General features: G+C 46.8%; 1 protein-coding gene across 2 annotated transcripts; it reads left to right on the top strand.

Moving 5' to 3' along the window:
* Nucleotides 1-4,075: 4,075 nt before the first annotated feature.
* Nucleotides 4,076-19,680, top strand: LOC308483499 (oxaloacetate tautomerase fahd2, mitochondrial). Of its 2 annotated transcripts, none has more exons than XM_081017512.1 (8): nt 4,076-4,161; nt 10,789-11,078; nt 12,473-12,689; nt 13,479-13,538; nt 14,489-14,651; nt 16,654-16,762; nt 17,976-18,063; nt 19,242-19,680. In XM_081017512.1, exons 1-8 carry the CDS (start codon nt 4,111-4,113, stop codon nt 19,302-19,304), a joined length of 1,041 nt encoding a protein of 346 aa, XP_080873638.1. In that variant the 5' UTR covers nt 4,076-4,110; the 3' UTR covers nt 19,305-19,680. The 2 variants fall into 2 exon arrangements, with proteins under 2 accessions (XP_080873638.1, XP_080873637.1); XM_081017511.1 differs by lacking the exon at nt 4,076-4,161 and adding an exon at nt 9,194-9,298.
* The last annotated feature ends 558 nt before the right edge of the window (nt 19,681-20,238 follow it).

Raw genomic sequence — 20,238 nt, 5'->3', positions numbered from 1 at the left:
CCAAGGAGTTTCAGCCCATCGTATTTCTCTAGGCTTCTTGAGATGCCCTTACATTTTGTTCCAGTAAACCAGTGTCACCCAATGTGATGCCATCCAGATGTTCTTGAACTGCACCTCCTGCCATCCCTGATCATTGGCCATCCTGGCTGGAGATGATGGGAGTTGGAGTGCAACATCTGGAGGACCACAAAGAAGCCACTGAATGGGTAAGGATTAAACAGCTTCTGAGTGATGGAAGTATGTGTGTGCGTAAGCAGTTGTGGAAGAAATGTCCAGGTGCTCTTGGAGTGATAGGTGAGAAGGACCATAGCTCAATAGTAGATCATCTGCCTTGTATGCAGAAGACCGCAGGTTCAGTCCCTGGCATCTCCTGGGAATGTTCCCTCTGAAACCCTGGAGAGCTGCTGCCAGTCAGTGTAGACAGTACTGAGCTGGATAGACCAATGGTCTGATTCCCAACTTGGGCAAAGAAAATGCCACAAGGACATTATGGCTGAGATAGCAGAGTTGCACTTTTTGGCTCATTTGGTTATAGCAGTTCGGGAGAGCTGGGCCTGTTTAATCCTGATTTTGGTGAAACAAAGCGCTAAACTCTTGGGCATGTTTACTCACAAGTGAATCCCACTGAGCTTACTCCCAAGCAAGTATTGTACTATAACACTTACTGTATTTTTTGCTCTATAAGACTCACTTTTTCCCTCCTAAAAAGTAAGGGGAAATGTGTGTGCGTCTTATGGAGCGAATGCAGGCTGCGCAGCTATCCCAGAAGCCAGAACAGCAAGAGGGATTGCTGCTTTCACTGCGCAGCGACCCCTCTTGCTGTTCTGGCTTCTGAGATTCAGAATAATTTTTTTCTTGTTTTCCGCCTCCAAAAACTAGGTGCGTCTTGTGGTCTGGTGCGTCTTATAGAGCGAAAAATACGGTACTCATTTGGGGTTCAGGCGTAGGCCTTGTAACAGTATGGGATTGAAGTCATAAATGCACGTAACTGCACCTGGTTGGGGCCATTGCACACTCTAGCAATCGTCCATTTTACTTTAATTTTTAAATTAAACATTAAACCTGGTGAAGCAGCTGGATTCTTAGGGACCAAGAAACCTGCAGACGGGACCTGAGCACAAGAGCACTCATCCTCCGCCTGTGGTTTCCAGCAACTGGTATTCAGAAGCGTTATTGCCTCCAGTTGTGGAGGCAGAGCAGAGACATCCTGGCTGTGAACCCATCAATAGCCTTCTCCTCCATGACTTTATCCAGTCTTCTTTTTAAAGTCATCCAGACTGGTGGCCACCCCTGATGCCTGCTTGCTTCATTGGAGGTTCTAGTGTTATGAGAGAGGGAGATAAACTTTTCTCTGCTTTCTCCATGCCATGAATCATTTTTTGAACTTCTGCCATGTCACCTCTTATTTGCCTTTTCTCTGTACTAAGAAGTCACTGCAACCTTTCTTCATGGCTAGAATGACTCTTGTCCTGCAAGTACTTTCTGTACTATGGAGAAACTAATATTACTGTACTGTCCCCATTGATGGAGATGGCCTGAGTAGGCCACCTGACCGCCCCTGCCGTGCTTATATTGTGATTTGGGCATTGTTATTATCTCCATATCGGGGGGGGCAGTAAGCGCATGAGGGCACCACATCTGAGGAAGACGCTCCCACCCCTGCTGCAGGGTGGCCCACTGTTAACATCCCCAAACAGCTCATCAGAATGGTGTGCACTGTGAGAGTTGGGTGGGGCTTAGGGTTGCCACCTGTCCTGTATGACACAGGATTGTCTCATATTTCAAAGTAAAATGCTGTGTCCTGTATTGTAGTTTGTCCTGTATTCCCCATATTTCTGCTATGCTGCTGCTGCTGCTCTCTCTGTCTCTCTCTCTCTGCCAAGTTATGGATCCTCGCCAAATGTCTCCCTCTGCTCCTACATGGAAGACATTGCTGGCTTGGTTGGAGAAACTGCCTCTTGCTTTTTCTTTTTCTTTTCCCTCCTCACACTCTCTCCTCATCTCGCCACCAAGGAGGAGCAAACCAGGGCAAGGCTTTCATGCTGCTGCTTCCTGGAAATCAGCCCTGAGTGCTCACTGGAAGGACAGATCGTGAAGCTGAGGCTCCAAGACTTTGGCCACCTCATGAGAAGAGAAGACTCCCTGGAAAAGACCCTGATATTGGGAAAGATGGAGGGCACAAGGAGAAGGGGACGACGGAGGAGGAGATGGTGGGACAGTGTTCTCGAAGCTACTAACACTGTAGCACCCTGCTTGTGGTTAACGCTTAGCTGGAATGAAATATTCAACGCAGCAATAGAGAAATTAAAATAATAATTTATTTGTCAGACAAATAAATGAGAGACACAGTGGTATATGGTTACCAAAGCTCTGCCCCCTCCAGCCCGGATGGCCAGCACTTATATTTCCTCAGCCCAGCCCCCTTGCTCCTCCTTTGGCTGCCTCTGTCCAATCAGCCTGGTTGAAATTCCTATTGGCTGTTTGCTAGAACCAATCATAAAAGATACACCCACTTCCTATTACCTTTTATGGGAGACAAAGAGCTATATTTCCTTCTATCCATAAATGGCAGACAAGTAGCCATATATCTCACATTTGCCTCGACAAGGCACCTTAATTACCAGATCACCTTTTGCCCTGTTGCCCCTGGCAACAGGGGCAAATGGCTAAAACAGATGGCTCATGGTTTTACATTCTATCTAAACATAGATATTGGGTTCACATTCTCACACACCATCAATGAAATAAGAATCCAACATAAGAATCTAACATTTCTTACTTTCTAAATCCTTTGCATAATTACATTTAAGCCAATAAATCTCATACATTAACATAGATAGCTTTTTAGAAGAAAAGGCCTTTGCAAAATAAAAAGGAACTCAGTAAAACAGCTTCTTCAGTTTACACCCCCCTTTCCCCAGCCAGCTGCTTTTCCCATTAGCTCTTGCCCTTTAACCTTAGGAAAATATGGCTCGAGTCTAATGGGAGGCACATGGTATTATTTTCTGTTAAACAATAAATCTTACTATTTACCAACTCTTAATTAGTGTTTTTGCAGCTTGATTATTCTGTAATATGTAGGGTCAATGTAACCTTTGCTCCCAGCCTGTATTTCCCTTTTACAACTTTGAGAAATGTGTCTCCTGTTACTGCTATAAATCAGGGGGGCCCTTTCCAGGAGAGCAGGAAGATAAACAACTGCCAAAGTACTTAGCCAGCTGCTTTATGCCTGGCATGAAACATACAAACATTTGCAAATATATCTTTAAGCTCATTTTAAAATACAGGTCTTGATCAGATGCCTCAACACGAGTCTGACCAAACTGCGGGAAGCAGTGGAAGACAGGAGGGCCTGGCGTGCTCTGGTCCAGGGGGGTCACGAAGAGGCGGACAGGACTAAACAAGAAGCCCAGAAGCCCCCATTCTGAACATTGTTATCCGCATGACATTTGAGGGGGGGCGGGAGAAAGTAGCTCCCCACAAGGTTTTCCCCATCCCCCACCCCTCCGGCCCATCTCATCTTTTCTCTTTTTTTCAGAAATCTAACATGTAGAACAAAGTTCACCCCGTCATTAGGAAAGAAGATGCCTTCCGCTGTTTGTTTATTTTGCTCTGGCTCTGCAAGGTCAGGTGGACTGGGCTGTTGTTTGGTTTTTGGGTTTTTGTTTCGCTGCAGGGGGTGTTGCTTTTTTTGTCTTTCTATTGGATGTTGTGATTTATGTGGAAATTGTTCAGTTTGGTTGCACATATTTTGATGTTTTATTTATTGCTAATGACAACTTTCATTATGCTGCAGTTATGCATATTTTCATGTTGTGAGCCGCCTTGAGCATGCTTTGACCGGTGAAAGGCGGCAGACAAATAAAAGTAGGCATATCTGCATGTCTGTGGGGGCTCGCAGTAACACTGCGTCATGCTACCCTCCGCGTCAGAGGGGGCCATGGGCTGCCCGCGGCTTCTCCCATAAACCTACCTCAGCAAAAAACAACAACGCTTAAAGCGCCATTGGGCGCTTCCCCGCCCCGCCTACTTTGCCCCCCCCCCCGCTTATCTGTGCGAGCGAGATGCATGCTGGGAGTTGCAGTTCATGCGGAAGGAGGACTGTGGCGCATGCGCCGACCAGGAAGCCCTGGCCGGAGGTGGCTGCGCGCAGCGGGACAGGTGAGGGTCCGCAGTTGCTGCAGCGGCCAAGGGGGCTCCGCGGCGGGGGCGGCCAAGGGGCCAGAAGCCTTTTGTCCCGGGCGGGGCTCCTCGTCCGCAGGCGCGGGTTTCGGGACCTCCACTCCGGCCGCCCCTCGCGCAGCGCCCGCCTGGCGAGACCGGGGGAAGCAGCAGCAGCAGCGAGCGAGGGGCTGTGGGAAAAGGCGCTCCTCCTCAGCCCGCGCGCAAGACGGAGGGCAGCGTGTTTCGCGGCAGAAAACTCGCGGCAGGAAGGCTCGGCGCCCCTCCGCGGCCGCGCACTCTCCGCTTTTCATACCTCTACGGCCACGCGCACCTGCTGAGGCCCCCGCCGCCGCGCTGCCCCCTGGGAGCTGTAGTCCGCGCGCCTACCTGGGCGAGAGGCCGCCCGGCGGAGGGCGAAGGTCTGCCACGCGCCTGACCGCCCCCCGCAGCCTCGGCCCTGGGGCGCCCTCCCGTCAGCCCGGACGGGGAATGTGCTCGTCCTCTTGCCTTTCCTCCGAGGAGGCGCCGCATCGAGCTCTCTCCCTCCTTGATCCTCGCAGCAGCCCTGCGCAGTAGGCCGGGTTAGATCAGGGGTCAGAAAACACTTTCAGCAGGGGGCCGGACCACAGCCCCTCAGGCCTGGTGGGGGGCCGGACTATATTTTGGAAAAAAATATGAACGAATTCCTCTGCCCCACAAATAACCCAGAGATGCATTTTAAATAAAAGGACACATTCTACTCATGTAAAAATACACTGATTCCCGGACCGATTCCTGGATTGAGAAGGCAGTTGAGCCCGATCCGGCCCCCAAGACCTGGGCTAGGCCAAGAGGGAGCCAGTGGCCGGCTGGCCCAAGGTCACCCGGTGAACTTCATGGCTGAATGGAGATTGGCCCGTAGAATCAGAATGGTAGAGTTGGGAGACACCCTGAGGGACATCTAGTCCAGCCCCCTTTAGGGCAGGGCTGTATCTCATGGCTCCTGGTCACAGTGCCACACTGGCTCTCAGATACGGTGTTAGGGGCTCAGCTCCAGATTGCTGCCATTCCAGACGGATGCTCTGTTCCAGCAACATCAGGGGGGGGGCGGGGAACAGGTTGGTGAAGACTGTCCTAGATCTGCAAGTGGCCCCATTTTATTCCCTTCAGAAAGTCTGCCTGTTCTCTTGGAGCCTAGCACTCTTTGCTGCAGCAGGTTACCCCAATGGGGGAAGGCCCCATCCCGCCCCCCAGCACTTAATCTCCATGCTAGGAAAAGCGCCACTTGCTCATTTCTGCATTATAGCAGTGGAGGGTGGGGTAGGGAGAAGGTTCTGGTATAAGGATTCACTTCCACTGTGGGTTTCAGGCTATCTGTGCCAAGACCAATCTTTTCCTTGAGGAAAAGAGAGAGCTGATAGCTGCGGTGGGGTTTGGCAAAGGGGGGGCGGTCTGCCACTCCCAACTCTTCAATTATTGCTGCCTTTTTGCAGCTGGAAGATTTTGGCCTCATCCATGCTGTCATTTCATGTGCATAGTGAACTGCCTCTACTCTGTTGTCCATACAACATTCTTTTTTAAAATTAATTTTATAATGAATGATTTTAGAGTGTTGTTTGTGCTGTACTTTTGTACTGTTTTATTGTTGTTAGCCGCCCTGAGCCCGGCTTCAGCTGGGGAGGGCGGGATATAAATAAAATTTATTGTTATTATTATTATTATTTTATATTTAATTTTTTATTGGTTTTATAGACTTAACATAAAATCCAATTTATACACTTCTCTTAACAATTCAACTTTCTATTCTTACATTCATTATTCCCACTCCCCACAAAAAAATTACTTGCTGCGTTATACTCAATACTTATTACTATACATTTCTTTATCTACTTTTTTTCTTACTATCCTTCCATTGCTTATACTTCAAGACCTGCTCATGATTTCATTTGGCTAGAGTATTTCCCCCATGAAAGGAATTTCCATTCTTCCATATACTTTTCTTCATTTTGGTCTTTTATTTTTGCCATCAATCTTTCCATCTCCACATAGCCTATTAACTTCAAAAGCCATTCCTCTTTTATTGGTACCTTGCCTTCTTTCCATTTCTGTGTGTACAGAACTCTGTCTGCTGTGGTTGCAGATATAAACAAATTGACCATCTTTTTTTTAGGACTTCTAATCCTGTTATTCCTAATAAGACTGCTTCAGGCTTCTTGGGAATAGTGATTTAAATTTTTTTTTTAATTCATTATGTTTCGTTTTCCAGAAGCCTGTTGCTTTTTTACAAGTCCATCACATATGGGAAAAAGTCCCTTCTGCCTGCTGGCACTTCCAACATTTGCTCAACACAGTCTTGTACATCTTGGCTCACTTACTCAGTGTTAGGTACCACCTGTATATCATTTTCATTAATTTTCATTTAATGTATAACATGCTATGAATTTCATATCTACTTTCCATAATTTTTCCCATGCTGCTATATCAATATTATGACCCAAGTCTTTAGCTTATTGCATCATTGTTGTTGTTTTTTTAAATGATATTTATTACTTTTTCAAAATTTCCAACACAGCACTACAAACAAAGAGAGAAAGAAAAAAAAGAAAAAACAATACGAATACAATACAAAAACGCTACATGGACTAACAAATCAAGCAAAAACAAACAAAAACAATTTAAAAACACCTCAAACATTTTAAATATCTTATATTTCATTCACTTATTTCCAGTGACTTCCTCACACCTCCCTTTTTGTATTCCACTTCTATTATTTGTTTCAGCAATTCCTTTCCATCTTACTCTGTTTTCTGTTCTATAATTATCTTAACACATTCTTACCATACTTTTCCTTTAATTTTCTATTAATCTATTTATACTTAATTCCTTATGACATTTCTACTAAAGCCATGTAATTTCATTCCAACATTTTTCTAACATTCCTTAATTTTACAATATTTCTATAAATAGTCTTTAAACTTTTTCCAATCTTCTTCCACCGACTCTTCACCCTGGTCTCAGATCTTGCCAGTCATTTCCGCCAATTCCCTATAGTCCATCAACTTCGTCTGCCATTGTCCAACACTTCAGTGTTTTCAAGAAGCAACCATTCTCTCAACCAGCAAAAGGCAGATGGTTCACAAAGAAGTTTAAAGGTCTGGCAGGGCAGGTCCACCTCCTTCTTTAGCATCCATCAATATCTTAAGCTTAACTCGAGGCTTCCTGCCCTGCCAAATAACTCTAGGAGCATCCCTCTGCCACCTCCTGAGACCTTCCATCCCATCCAGAGCTTGCAATGTTTGAAACAAAAGCAACATCCCCAGCAACACAGCAGCCCTCATCCCCACCACAATGACTCGGCCCAACAGTAACAACTTCTGATTTGTCCATATTTCCAAATCCCCCTTCTCTTCAATCCAACATCCTTCACAGTTGTCCTTAAGCAGATTCACATTTTTGGCGGTCATACTAACCCCCAAATACCTCTCTTTCTCAACCAATGTTAGTCCTGTCGCCTCCTGAAACTCTGTCAGGCTTTCCTTTTCCAATTCAGATAGGGCTCTGGTCCTCAAATTCATCCGTTCTTCTTTAAGTTCAATCATAATGAATGTCAGCTTATGTTCATCAAGTTGTCTTTGTATGGATGGGACTCTCCAGTTGTATTACTTTAAATTCAGCAGCAAGGTTTTTTCCCCTGACTTCATCTGCAGTTTGCTGTATCAGAGTAGATTCCTGTATCAGTTTCTGGGTGGTTTCTGAATTGGTATTCACCTTTTGTCCCAAATTATTTAAACTTTCTACAATTAAATCAGTTTCAATATTTGCAACATCCAATTTCACATTTATCACATCTGTTTTCTTATGGAGTTGTTCCAGCGAATCGTTTATTTTCAATAATGCAGCCACTAAGGCCTCCTCTGTCAACATCCCGTCTGTTTTTTCCTTTCCGTTTGTCATAACACTTAAGAGATTCAAGGTCAATTCCAAAGTCTCACACTTTTCTTATCTTGCAGCTGGAAATTCCCCTAGCCCAGCTCCTATAAAGTAACCAATTTCAAAAGCTTCCACTAGGGGAAAACAGGTTGTATTTGTATCGGTCAATATGTCCTCTTTTAAACACAGTTTCAATAATCCGAAGTTAGTTTCAATTTTCAGTTACTTTCCTCCTTTTTTAAAAACAACCGGAAACAGTAGAAACAATGTATTTCTCTTATTTAGCTAACTGTCAATGAACGTTCTAAGCGCTGTCAATGAACATTCCAAAAAACAACAACAAAAAAACCATCAGTCTTACTAGCAGCCCGTTTCCAGGGTCAGAGCAGCGGTGTTTTAAGCCTCTTCGCTCTCTCCCACAGGCATACTCAATCCGCAACTTCCCCCTCTCTTCTCCTGCCTCCAAGAGGGGGTTTAATGTTCTTTACCGTTGGAAATTTGATCTTTTACAAAAGACCTTCCAGGACTCCAGCTTGCAACTTTGTTGCCTCAGTCTATTTACAAAAAGGGAAGCCAGACTTCCTGTTTTGAACCTCCCCGTTGCGATACCAAATTAAACTTTTAGAGATCCAATTCTTCTGTTTCAGCTCTACTCACGGGTAATTACTTTAAAGTCAAATTGTCCACAGGAAAAGGTCAGCGCTCTCCAGCAACAGCTATGCGGCTTCGCTCCGTGGAAGAAGCAGACGATTTGATGCACCGCGCCGCTCACCCCACGTCGCTCCGGAGCCCCAAAAACCGGGGTTCCGCGCGAGTGGGGGAGGCGCAAAAGGTGCCCGCCGAATCCCACGTTCACAGGCTTCTCCTGCCTGTGATTTTAACGGGTCTCCGCCTTCGCCGTGGCGGCCAGACCCAGATTTCCACGGAGCAGATTCCTCCCGGTCAGAGGAATTCTGCCTTTGCTGGAGGCGCCTCCCCCGGAAGTCCCGCTTATTGCATCATTGTTGACTTAACCAGCTTATGTTTTGTTTCCCATTGTAACAAGAGCTTGTACATTTTTGAAATCAATTTTTCTTTGCCTTCTTTGTTTTGCAAAACCAAGTTTCTTATCTTTCTTAAATAGTTCATTTAGCTGATGGTACTGAAACCACCCCATTACCCACTCCTGGAATTCTTCTTGTTTTTTCAGTTTGCAACCCCCCACGAGAGAATTTTAATACATCCCGTAAGTATCCCATCCTGCTCTCATATTTAATTCCTGTTGGGCACTTGCCTCCAATGGAGATAACCACCATGGTGTTTTCCTTTCCAAAATATCTCTATATTGGGTCCAAACACCATATAGGCTTCTTATAACATGATTTTAAAATTCTTTTCATACCATAAGTTGGCGTACCACCCATAACCTTCTAAATTCAACTGTCTAGTGTTATTCATTGTTAGCCATTCCTCCAACCAGGTTAAACATGAAGCTTCATAATACAATTTCAGATCCGACATCAAGAATCCACCTCTTCCCCCTGCATCTATTAATATTTTATATTTAATTCTTGTTTTTTTCCCTTGCCAGATAGAGAGTTCTTTTTGCCATTGTTTAAGACAACTCATTTTATGTATTACTGGGATTGTCTGAAAAAGAAAACTCATCTCAAGCAATGCATTCATTTTTATGGCAGAATTTCTTCCCAAAACTCTATTCTTACCCATCTACACAAGTCAAATTTCATGCTGTTCCACACTTTAATGTAGTTATTTTCACACAACATTGCATTTTTACTTGTTATCCAAATACCTTTCTACCTTTAAGCCACTCTTTGCTTGTAATATTTTATTTGTTAATCTATATTTTTAACCAACATTTTTGTTTTATCCTTATTTATATAAAAACCTACAAGATCACCATACTGCTTTATCATTTTTAATACCTTCATTACATTTTCCACATTACATTTTAATACCTCCATTACATTTGTCCAGAAAAAGAACTACATCACCTGCAAATGCCCTTAATTTATAATTTTGTTGCTCTAATTGGACATCCTGTACCTCTGTACTTTCTCTTATCTTTCTACATAATACTTCTAATATCAAAAGAAACATACAACATTCTCCTCTGAATTACGGTCTTCCCACACTTTCCCCTCCCTCCCTCGGTCTGGATTTTCTCACCAGAGTTTTCCTTCTCCTGGATGAGCTTAGGCTGTGGATCCCTGAGGTGAAGCTTCTGTTTTTGTACTTCCAGTCACTCTTTGCATAGAGGCACCTTCATAATATGGGGCAGGGCTCCACCAGATCTCTGCCTTGCCCCTCCTCCTCCTCCTCCTCCTCCTGCTGCATTTTCTTGCCAGGTCCTTGCACATCATTTCTAGCCATTGATCTTTTGAGTGAAATCCTCCGTTGTCCGACTTCTGATGGCACCCAGGTGCCTTTGCTGTAGTTCCGTGTGAACTGCCACTGTTGAAAAGTATTTGTATTCAAGGTATTTGAAGAAGAATATTCAGCAGGACTCCCCTTCCTTGGCCTTCAGCAGCTGGACTCAACAGATCTCTCACTGCCTCTCAAATGCAGTGCTGTGCCTCTTGAGCAGCTCCCTTCCCCACAAAGGGGAATTGCATTGCAGTATTTCCTAGTGGCTGCTCTTCCTCTTCTGGCAGCTCTTCCAACAGTGCCCCTTGGGCTGCTTTCTCTGAGCCTGCTTTCTCCACCCCCCTGCAGGTGTGGATGCTGTGCCAGCTGCAAATACCCCTTCTGGTGGGTCTCAGGCCAAGCTGGCCACAGCTGGGGAGCCACCGCTGGAAGAAGTTAGGGTCCAGGTGTGTGTCCCACCTGAGCGGGGCCATGAGGCTGGTCCAGTTCCATCCTAAGGAGTCTGCGGCAGAGCCCCGGATTGGGCTGGAGAAGGATGGAGGGGACGTGGTGGACTTGAACGCCTTTGACCCCTCTCTGCCCAGCAACATGCGCGCCTTCTTGGAAGGAGGAGATGCAGCCCTCGCTGTTGCTAAAAGGTATCTGGAGGTCTTCAGGGTCATAAAAGGACCTGCTGGCTGGTGGAGGGAGGAAGCCAAGAGGAGCAAGATCTGGGTCATTAGAGCTGGGGGGGGGTGGAGGAGGAGGTGGCGGAGAGCTTTCAGAATAAGTGGAATGGGATAGGGCCAAGCAGGGTGGTTTTGTGAAGGGTTCACTGAAGCCTCCACACCAGCATCGCAGACCCTCAGGCCCAGGCAACGCCCTCGGTGGCCTTGCTTCACACCCTCAGGGAGTGTTTTTGCCTGCCTAGAAGGTGCCTTTGTCTTGAAATGAACTCTGGTCATTGCTTGTGCTCGCCTGGGTGCAGGATTGAGAGGCGCGCGTGAGTGCATGCAGAAACTTGCTTAATGTACAAAGGTTGCATTTGTATTCATTGCTGCACCCACTTTTGCCGCTGGCCCCATCTGCGACTGGCAGGTGGCTCCCCAAGGTTGTTGAGAAGGGAATGTGGTCCTGAGGCAGAAAAAGGCCCCCACCCCTGCTGTACAAACAAGGCCCATGCCCAGGGTCTTAAGAGTAGTATCCAGCGACTGGGTTGCTGTATCTACCTGAGACAAAGAACAAGATGGTGCCCCCACCTTTCCTGCCTCGAAGCTGACTGGGCTGGTGCCTCCTGTTACAATCCTGGCAACAGGGCAGTGTGTCCTGTACCACACCTGAGGAAGTAGGCTAGCCATGGGGTGCAGGCAGGCTGCATGGCACACACAGCTCTGATCTTTAACTTTGGGGTTGCCAGCATGACACCCATGGGCGCATTGGCACCCTTGAGGTTTTCTCCTGGCACCCACAAAGCCTCTGATTCTCTCCCCTCCCCCTTGGTTGTGAGGTGGTGATTATATTTTCCTCCCTTTGGTATGTAGAGCTGAAGGAAGAGCAACATTTTCCCACTTCTGCTTTCAGCTCTATGTGCTTTTCAAGGCTCAGATTAAATCTGTTGGATCCAACTTTTACCCAGATCTCTTGGGAAAGCAAAGCAGGGGCGCACACACTTTCTCAGAGAAGTGTGCACTGATCCTGGGCAAGGGTGGTAGGGATGGAACAGAGAGGGTGGTATCCATAGCTTTTACTTAGAAATCCAAATCTGCTCACAGGCATAAAAAGGTTGGCAAGCCATCTAACAGGAGGTTACAGGCAGGGGGTTGAGGAGGAATAACTAGCAGGGCTGTCGGCCACCCAGCATCTCCTCACTCTGCCTAACGGTAGGGGTGGCTAGTCTGTGAAAAAGGCTTGCCAGGCTTTGGAAACAACAAAGGAGATTTCAAAACCTGCTTGCAATGCTGAAGCTGCAGCAAGCTCTCGCTCTCTGCCACCTTGCTTGACACTGTCTGGGGTCCCCACTTGAGATGCCTCTGTCTCCGTCTTCTGCCCACAGAGCGCAGGAGTCTGGCCAGCATGTCCTTCCCCGATCCAAGGTGACCCTGTTGGCTCCTGTCACGAACCCAGACAAGGTGATCTGCGTTGGGATGAACTATGTGGATCATTGCCTGGAGCAGAATGTCAAGATCCCCAAGGAGCCCATAATCTTCAGCAAGTTCAGCAGCTCCATCGTGGGTCCCTACGACAACATCATCCACCCAGCAGAGAGCGAAGTAAATGGGGCTGGGTTTTCCAAGAATATCTGGGGACCCAAGGTTGAAGAATACTGCCGTGACCCTTCCTTAGCCTAGAATCCTGATGGGTTAAGAACATAAGAGCCTGTTGCATCAGGCCAAAGGGGACTCATCTAGTCCATCATGCTGTTCTCACTGTGGCCAGCCACATGTCTGTGAGAAGCCCACAAGCAGGACCCAACAGCAAGACTGCTCTCCCCTCCGTTGTTTCTGATGTCCAGCTGTGGAGGCAGAGCTTAGCCATCATGGCTGGTGCCTTTGATAGCCTTGACATAAGAAGAGCTTGCTAGATCAGGCCAATGGCTCATCTTTAGTCCACCATCCTGGTCTTACAGTGGCCAGACGTATGCCCATGGGAAGCACACAAGCTTAGTGGTGTCCTAATTTCACTAGGGGGATGGCTTGCACAAGAGAAGGTATGGGAAGCCAGCATGGTACTTGTGGCCCCAGTGCTACCAGTTGTACCACAAGAAAAGCTTGGCTGCTGGATCAGACCAAAGACCCATCTAGTCCAGCATCATCTTCTCACATTGCCCAGCCAGATGCCTCTGGGAAGCTTGCAAGCAGGACCTGAGGACCATAGCAGCACTTTCCCCATGGGCAATTCCCACCAACTCCGATAAATGCCATGGGTGGCCTCCTGAAGGCAGCATGGAACATTGGGAGAATAGTCCGTCAGGTTCCTGTGTTTCTTCTCCTTGCTGGCCTTGCTAGTCCAGCACTGATCTCTCAGGTGCCAAGACTGACCTTGCCTGTTCCCTCTTCTAGCAAGTGGACTGGGAGGTGGAGCTGGCCTTCATCATTGGGAAGAAAGGAAAACACATCCAGGTAAGCCAGATGTCAGCAATTTGCACCACATAGGGACCTGTGGTTTTGTTTTGGTCTTATAGCTCTCCCTTTCCCGGGTGCCCAGGGCAGGGAGCTGCAGAATTAACACTGCACTGCAGGTCTGCGCATATCTACTCAGAAGTAAGTTCCATTGTTTTCTGTGGTATAGCCAAGTTAGTGGGTGCAGGATTGTAGGCTAAAATGGCTGTGTTGTCGGTATCTAGCACCATCCATGTCTTCAATGCTTTGCAGTTTCATAAATAATAAAAATTGCCTTGTAATTTTACCAAGGTGTTCATAATCGCATAACTACTGCTCACGTGACAAAATTTGGGTCTATGTCCTGAGCATCCAGTTCCTTCCTGCCATTTAAAATTTAGCACAACCTGATAGTGCATCAATCAAAACACCACAGTTCCATAAATCATCTGGTCTTGCAGTGTGAAAGGAATGCCATAAATTGGGACTGAAGCATCAGCATTATAACCATTAAAACTAACACAATAAACACTACGTCTGAATGCAGCCCTAGATTACATCCCGAGCGGGAAGTAAGGCCTGCCCCCATTCAGGAATTTCCAAAGATTCCTTCAGTGGTATTTATTAGTTTAGTATTACATTTATAGCCAACCTTTCCTCCAAGGAGCTCAAGGTGGTGTTCATGGGTCTCCTCATTTTATTCTTGTGCATACGATAACCAGGTTTGATGTATAAAATATTGTTAAGCACAGGGGAGAGTGAAGAAAGGGTAGAAAAGGAATATGCCAGTGCAGAAGTGGGGAGGAGGAGGAGGAGAATAAAGCCATACCATTAGCAAACACAAAATAGTCTGTTAGTTCCCATGGCAATATCGCTTGAAGTTTACCTAATAAAGGAAGTGCCCATTAACCTTTTCTTCTCCAGCCCCCAGTTTCACAGCAATATTGTTGCATCTTGCTTCTCTCCTCCAGGAGTCAGATGCCATGAGCCATGTAGCCGGGTTCACCGTTGCCCATGATGTGAGTGCCAGAGACTGGCAGATGCAGAAAAATGGAAAGCAGTGGCTTCTGGGGAAGACCTTCGACACCTTCTGCCCCCTGGGACCAGCCCTTGTCACCAAGGATTCCATCTCAGGTTTGGAACCAGCAATGACATCGCCCCTTTTTCTTTTTGCCTCCAGGGTTTGAGGAGAGGACAAGCCTGTCTCAGGACCCCTTCCCAGCTGCTCGAGAGTAAATTTTGCATCTCCTAGAATCCTCTTGGGTAACCTTTGAGTCACCTGAGGACCATCAAGGCTCTCTGACCAAGCTCTGTCCTCTTCCTTCTTCTTTAATCACTGTTGCTCCTGCCTGCCTTGATTTCTTGGCCTACTCTTCATGGTGTATCCATCTGTGCAGAGATGCATTTTTTTGGTTTGAGGTTGCAGAAATGTAATGTCCTTACAATAGAAGTACAGAGGGGAAAACATCCAGGGTCACGTGTGTATCACATGCCTGCATCCATAGTCTGAATAAGTCATCAGTTGTGCTGACTCAACTACACTGAATTTTTTTTAATTGCTGCAGTACTTCAGTGGAGGTGGGTCAAGCATGCCCAGGGGTTCCACAGTATCACTTGTTGAGTGTTCATCCTGATAACGTTCACACGGAGGTGGTACAACATTGGCGGCCAGCGGTGCTTCTCTTGCACTTTCCAGTGCAGTTTAGAAAAGTGGTGGGAAGGCTTAGCCTTTTATCTATGCTGCCTGCTTGTTTTTGTATTTCTGTACATTCTTTTATTCTCAATAAAACTGTATAAAACTTTTTTTAAAAAAAAAGAAGTGATGGGATGATTGCATTGCAAAGTGCAGGATAATAACCACATTTTGTGTGAATAAACAGCCCATGTGAAATAAGGGCAGTTTGTAAGGGCAGTTTTCCACATTGCCTCACTTCAGCAAGAACAGTCTAAGTCTCAGCAGCTTCCCAGGCCTCTGGACACACAGCCGGCAGGTTTGTTAGCTGGATGCATCTCTTTGATGTAAAGGGGATGCTGCCATGGGAACACACATCTGGACCCACTAGTTCCTACTGGACTGCCGCTGCATTGCAGCCAGAGGTTTCTAAAGTGCTTGCAGTAAGGTCTGTGCAGTTACGATGTACATTAATAACACAAGTGCCCCGGGGACCCCGCAGTTGAACAGATAAGACTGCAGGGTTCCATCGTTCTTCCCTGATTTATCACAGAATACTTTTGTTAGAGCAAATCCATAAGGGCCTTAAGAGGAAGTGGTAGAGCATCTGCTTTGCATACAGAAGGTCCCAGGTTCAGTCCTCAACATCTCTAGGTAAGGGTGGGAATGACCCCCTCTGAACCCCTGGAGAGCCCCTGCTGGTCAGGATAGGCAGTACTGAGCTAGGTGGACATAGGGAAACTTCTGTGGGATGTCTCATGTCGGTAGAGCATGAGACGCTCAATTACAGGGTCATGGTGTTCAAGCCCCACTCTAGGCAAAAAGATTCTTGCATTGCAAGGAGTTGGACTAGATCAGAGGTTTTCAACCTTTTTGAGTCCATGGTTCCCTTAACCAACTACATTCTTTCTGAGGCACCCCTGTGGAACTCAGGAGCCCAGTTATGTCACCCCTTGCCTGCAGAACTGGCAGCCCTTCACCATTTTTCCAAACACCCTCCCTTGTGGAGTGTTCCCTCAGCCTCCTCCCCTCTTCCCTCTCCTTGGGAGTGCTCCAGGCAGCTGCTGCTGCTGCCCCTGATCTCTGAGCTGCCCCCCCTGCCCCAAAGAGAGGTGCCGCCCAGAAGCACCATTTGCCTGCGGAGCTTATAGCCAGGACTGCTGCAATAAACAGCTGTGCAAGCCTTTGGGAGGCAGAGATGCAAAAGGGCATCAGAAGAAGGAGGGAAAGAAAGAGGGACAGAGGCCAGTGTTGCCCGCGGCACCCCTGACCATCATTCAAGGCACCCCAGGGTGCCACGGCACACTGGTTGAAAAGCACTAGACTAGATGACCCCTGTGGTTCCTGCCAACTCTGCAATTCTATGATTCCTGTGTTTCCAGAAGGATGCCCCATTTTCATAAATGCTGTACCTTCTCTTTTGTGTGTGATTTCATGTTGCTCTCCTCTTGTTGCTACCAACAGACCCCCACAACCTGGGCATCCGTTGTCGAGTGAATGGGGAGCTTGTCCAGAACAGCAGCACCAGCCAGTTGATATTCAAGACGGAGGCACTTGTTGCATGGGTTTCCAAGTAGGTGCTCTCCATGACCCCCGTCTCCTCCTCAACTACTGTTGACTATGCTCTGGTAACCTCGAGGTTAGATTACTGCAATGCGTTATATGTAGGGCGGCCTCTGATGACAGTTCAGAAACTTCAACTGGTATAGAATTCAGCAGCTGGGTTGCTCACTGGGGCAAGACGTTGTGAGTCTATTACATCAATCCTAGCTGCCAATTTGTTTCCAGGCCTAATTCAAAGTGCTGGCTTTGACCCATAAGCCTTAAATGGCTCAGGACCACAATATCTCAAGGACCGCCTTTCTCCATATGAACCTACCCAGACCCTGCATTCATCCTCCGAGGCCCTTCTTCGCGTGCCTCCTCCAAAAGAGGTCCAGAGGGTGGCAACACGAGAACAGACCTTTTCTGCAGTGGCCCCCTGCTTGTGAAATGCTCTCCCCAGGGAAGTTCGCCTGACGCCTTCATTATACACCTTTAGGCGTTGGGCAGAAATGTTTCTTTAACTGGGCCTTTGACTGATTGACAACCAATGTCATTTTAAATGTGTTATGGGACGGGGAGGGGTGGCTATTGGTTTGTTTTGTTCTTATACTTGTTCTTAATATGCATTTTGGGCTTTTATCCAGTATTTTTATATTGTGAACTGCCCTGAGATCTACAGGTGGTATACTGTACCAAATTAATGACTGCATTTTTCCATGTATAAGACTATATTTCCCCCCCCTATTTTTTCTAGTTTAAAATTGGGGATCATCTTATACACGGATAGTGCATATGGGGGATTTCTTTATTTGGAGTCTCAAAACATAGGGGTTGTGTTATACACGGGGGCGTGTTATACATCAAAAAATACGTTAAGTATGCCTTCAGTATCCCTAGAACGTCTCCAACCTCTCCCCCCCCCCCATTGTTGAGCCTGGACACTGAGGTCCACCTCCGAGGATCTTCTGGCAGTTCCCTCATTGTGAAAAGTGAAGTTCTGGGGAACCAGGCAGAGGGCCTTCTCAGCAGTGGCACCTTCCCTGTGGAATTCCCTCCCATCAGATGTCAAGAGAAGGAACTACACAACTTTTAGAAGATATCTGAAGGCAGCCTTGTATCAGGAACTTTTTAATGTTTGACGTTTTAGTATGTTTTTATATGTGCTGGAAGCCGCCCAGATGGGTGGGGTATAAAAAAATTAATTTTTAGTAATAAATCTTGCTCTGGCCTGTTTTTGGCAGGTTCGTCACCCTGTACCCAGGAGACGTCTTCCTCACGGGGACTCCCCCGGGTGTTGGAGTTTTCCGGAAGCCCCCCATCTTTCTCAAGGTGAGCCCTGTTCCCAATTAATTTGTAGGCTCTGCCAGCATCTTCCCTGGTTTGCGCTCTTTTGATTGGAGGATTGGCAGCAAAATGCTTATTTTCCCTTTGTAGCATTTTGACATTCTGAACAAGGCAGCAGCTGTGAGGTCATCCCATAAAGCCAATAGACTGGCCCTTCAGTCCTATGGCCTCTGGCTGGGCATTGCAAGGGCCACAGGAAGGCACCAGACCTTCCTCTCTGAGGGCCAAGAGATGTTTGACCTTGGAGAGGCAGTTCCCTCTGCCACCATGGGACCCCCCCCCCACCCCTGTGCATTGTTTGGGGAGCAGATGCCTCCACCGTGGGGCATAATGCTTATCACAGGGTGGATCCAGCACCTCCTGTTCTCTCAACACTGGAGAGAAAACTCAGTTGTATGTTGGAAGATTCAGCACAAAGAAAATAATGTCCTCCTTTGCACAGCGCAGAGTTAAATGATGGGACTCACTCCCAAGAGGCAGTGATAGCCAACAATTTATCAAGGGCTAGTGGCCATGACGGCTATGTTCTGTGTCCACTGTTGGAGAAAGTTTGCCTCACAAGTGGGGCGAGTGCTGCTGTTGCACTTGGGTCCTGTGAGGACAAGATTCTCGACTAGATGGGGCCCCTTTGGGGTGTAGTGAATCCCCCCTTATTCTCAGTGAGAGGGAAATAACTGTACTGCAGGTGGGGCTGGGGCAGGAATGGATGCAAAGTTCATCTGCCTCCACTTGTGCCCTGCTGGCAAGTGCCCAGCAGAGTATGTGGTGGTTCATCCAACTTCACCTCCCCACCCTTAACAAAATAATGCATCTTTACCCTACAGATGCTCTATTAGCAATTGGCAACAGCATTTAGAGACGGCAGTCAAAGCCCCTATTAAGGGCTGAAAACCCAAATAAACTTAAATAAAGTTGGTTTTTATAAGGAAATGTAGCCATATCAAATACTTTGTGGGGGGGTTGGGGTTTTTTTATAATATGCATTTAAAATTGCATGTTTATGATACAGAAACATGCATTTTGATTTGTAAAGAAAAAATGGGAACATAAGCTTTGGAGATGGGGTGCTGCACAAGCTGGAAGTCTGCTATGGTCTCCTGTGTCAGTGTTAAATTGTTATTGCAACTTAATGTAAGAGCTGCTGTAATTCTCTTGTACCACAGAGGGGAGATGAAGTGCAGTGTGAGATCGATGAGTTGGGAACTATCCGAAACAAGGTGGCATGATGGCCTCCTGCTGCATCCCTTCAGGTCCCCTGGCCCTGCACAGCCGCAACAGCTCTACTTGAGTCTCCTAATCAAATCCAATCACGAGAATAGATTAAGGGATTTCTGGAATTAAGGGAACGGGGATGACTCCTCCCGGGAGTCTCAAGAAGACACAGCCTGGAAAAACTGGTTCAACAGCACTGCAATTCCTGGGCACCATCTCAATGAAGAGACATGAAGGTGAGCCTGAGTCTTGCCTTTCCTCTGCCAACCAGTAAGAGGGAGGTCATTCATCGTCTCTGGTACAGAACAGGCTACAGTGGTGGGTTTCCCCTTTGTATTACAGAACTCTCTAGATTGTTCACTCACAATAAAGCAGCTTCTATTAAACTAATTGGGGGTTTGGACTAACTAGACATACAACTTTTTTTTTAAAGCATGGAATTTTGATTCATGGGCCACAGGTTGAAATATCTCACAAAGGGCTTGGAGGTGTTTGACCAATAGCTGTGCAAGGAAGGGTCCTTCTTCACAAGTAGATACAGCTTTTCTGTGCACAGTATGGTTCTGGCAGAAGCAGCTGCAGGTGCTGTAATTCTTCACAGCCCCTCTGCCTGAAGAGCAAAAAGGGTTCCCAGCTACGAGGCGGGCAGGGAAGCCTGAGGAAGACTTGCTGTAGAGTCCTTGGAATACCTAAAGTTTGGTAACTGTTGGTAATCACATCTGAATACTGGCAATTTCAAATGGATTTGGAATGCATAGCAATTTCCCTATTTTGTCAACCTTCACTAGCATATGTCCAAAACAACATTTAAGTTACTAGCAACATGCACTGGTGGTGTGCTTGAGTTTTCACTCAAGCCTCTCTAACTTGCTGTTGTAAGATGCAGGAGATAATGGGAGTTTTAGTCCAAAATACCTAAGGGGCACCAGGTTGGGGAAGGACAGAGCA

The sequence above is a fragment of the Podarcis pityusensis genome (genome assembly GCF_964106645.2).
Source record: "Podarcis pityusensis genome assembly, chromosome: 8".
Taxonomy (NCBI): Eukaryota; Metazoa; Chordata; class Lepidosauria; order Squamata; family Lacertidae; genus Podarcis; species Podarcis pityusensis.
Note: the sequence above shows the minus strand (reverse complement) of the source record. Positions and strands in the feature narration are given on the sequence as shown.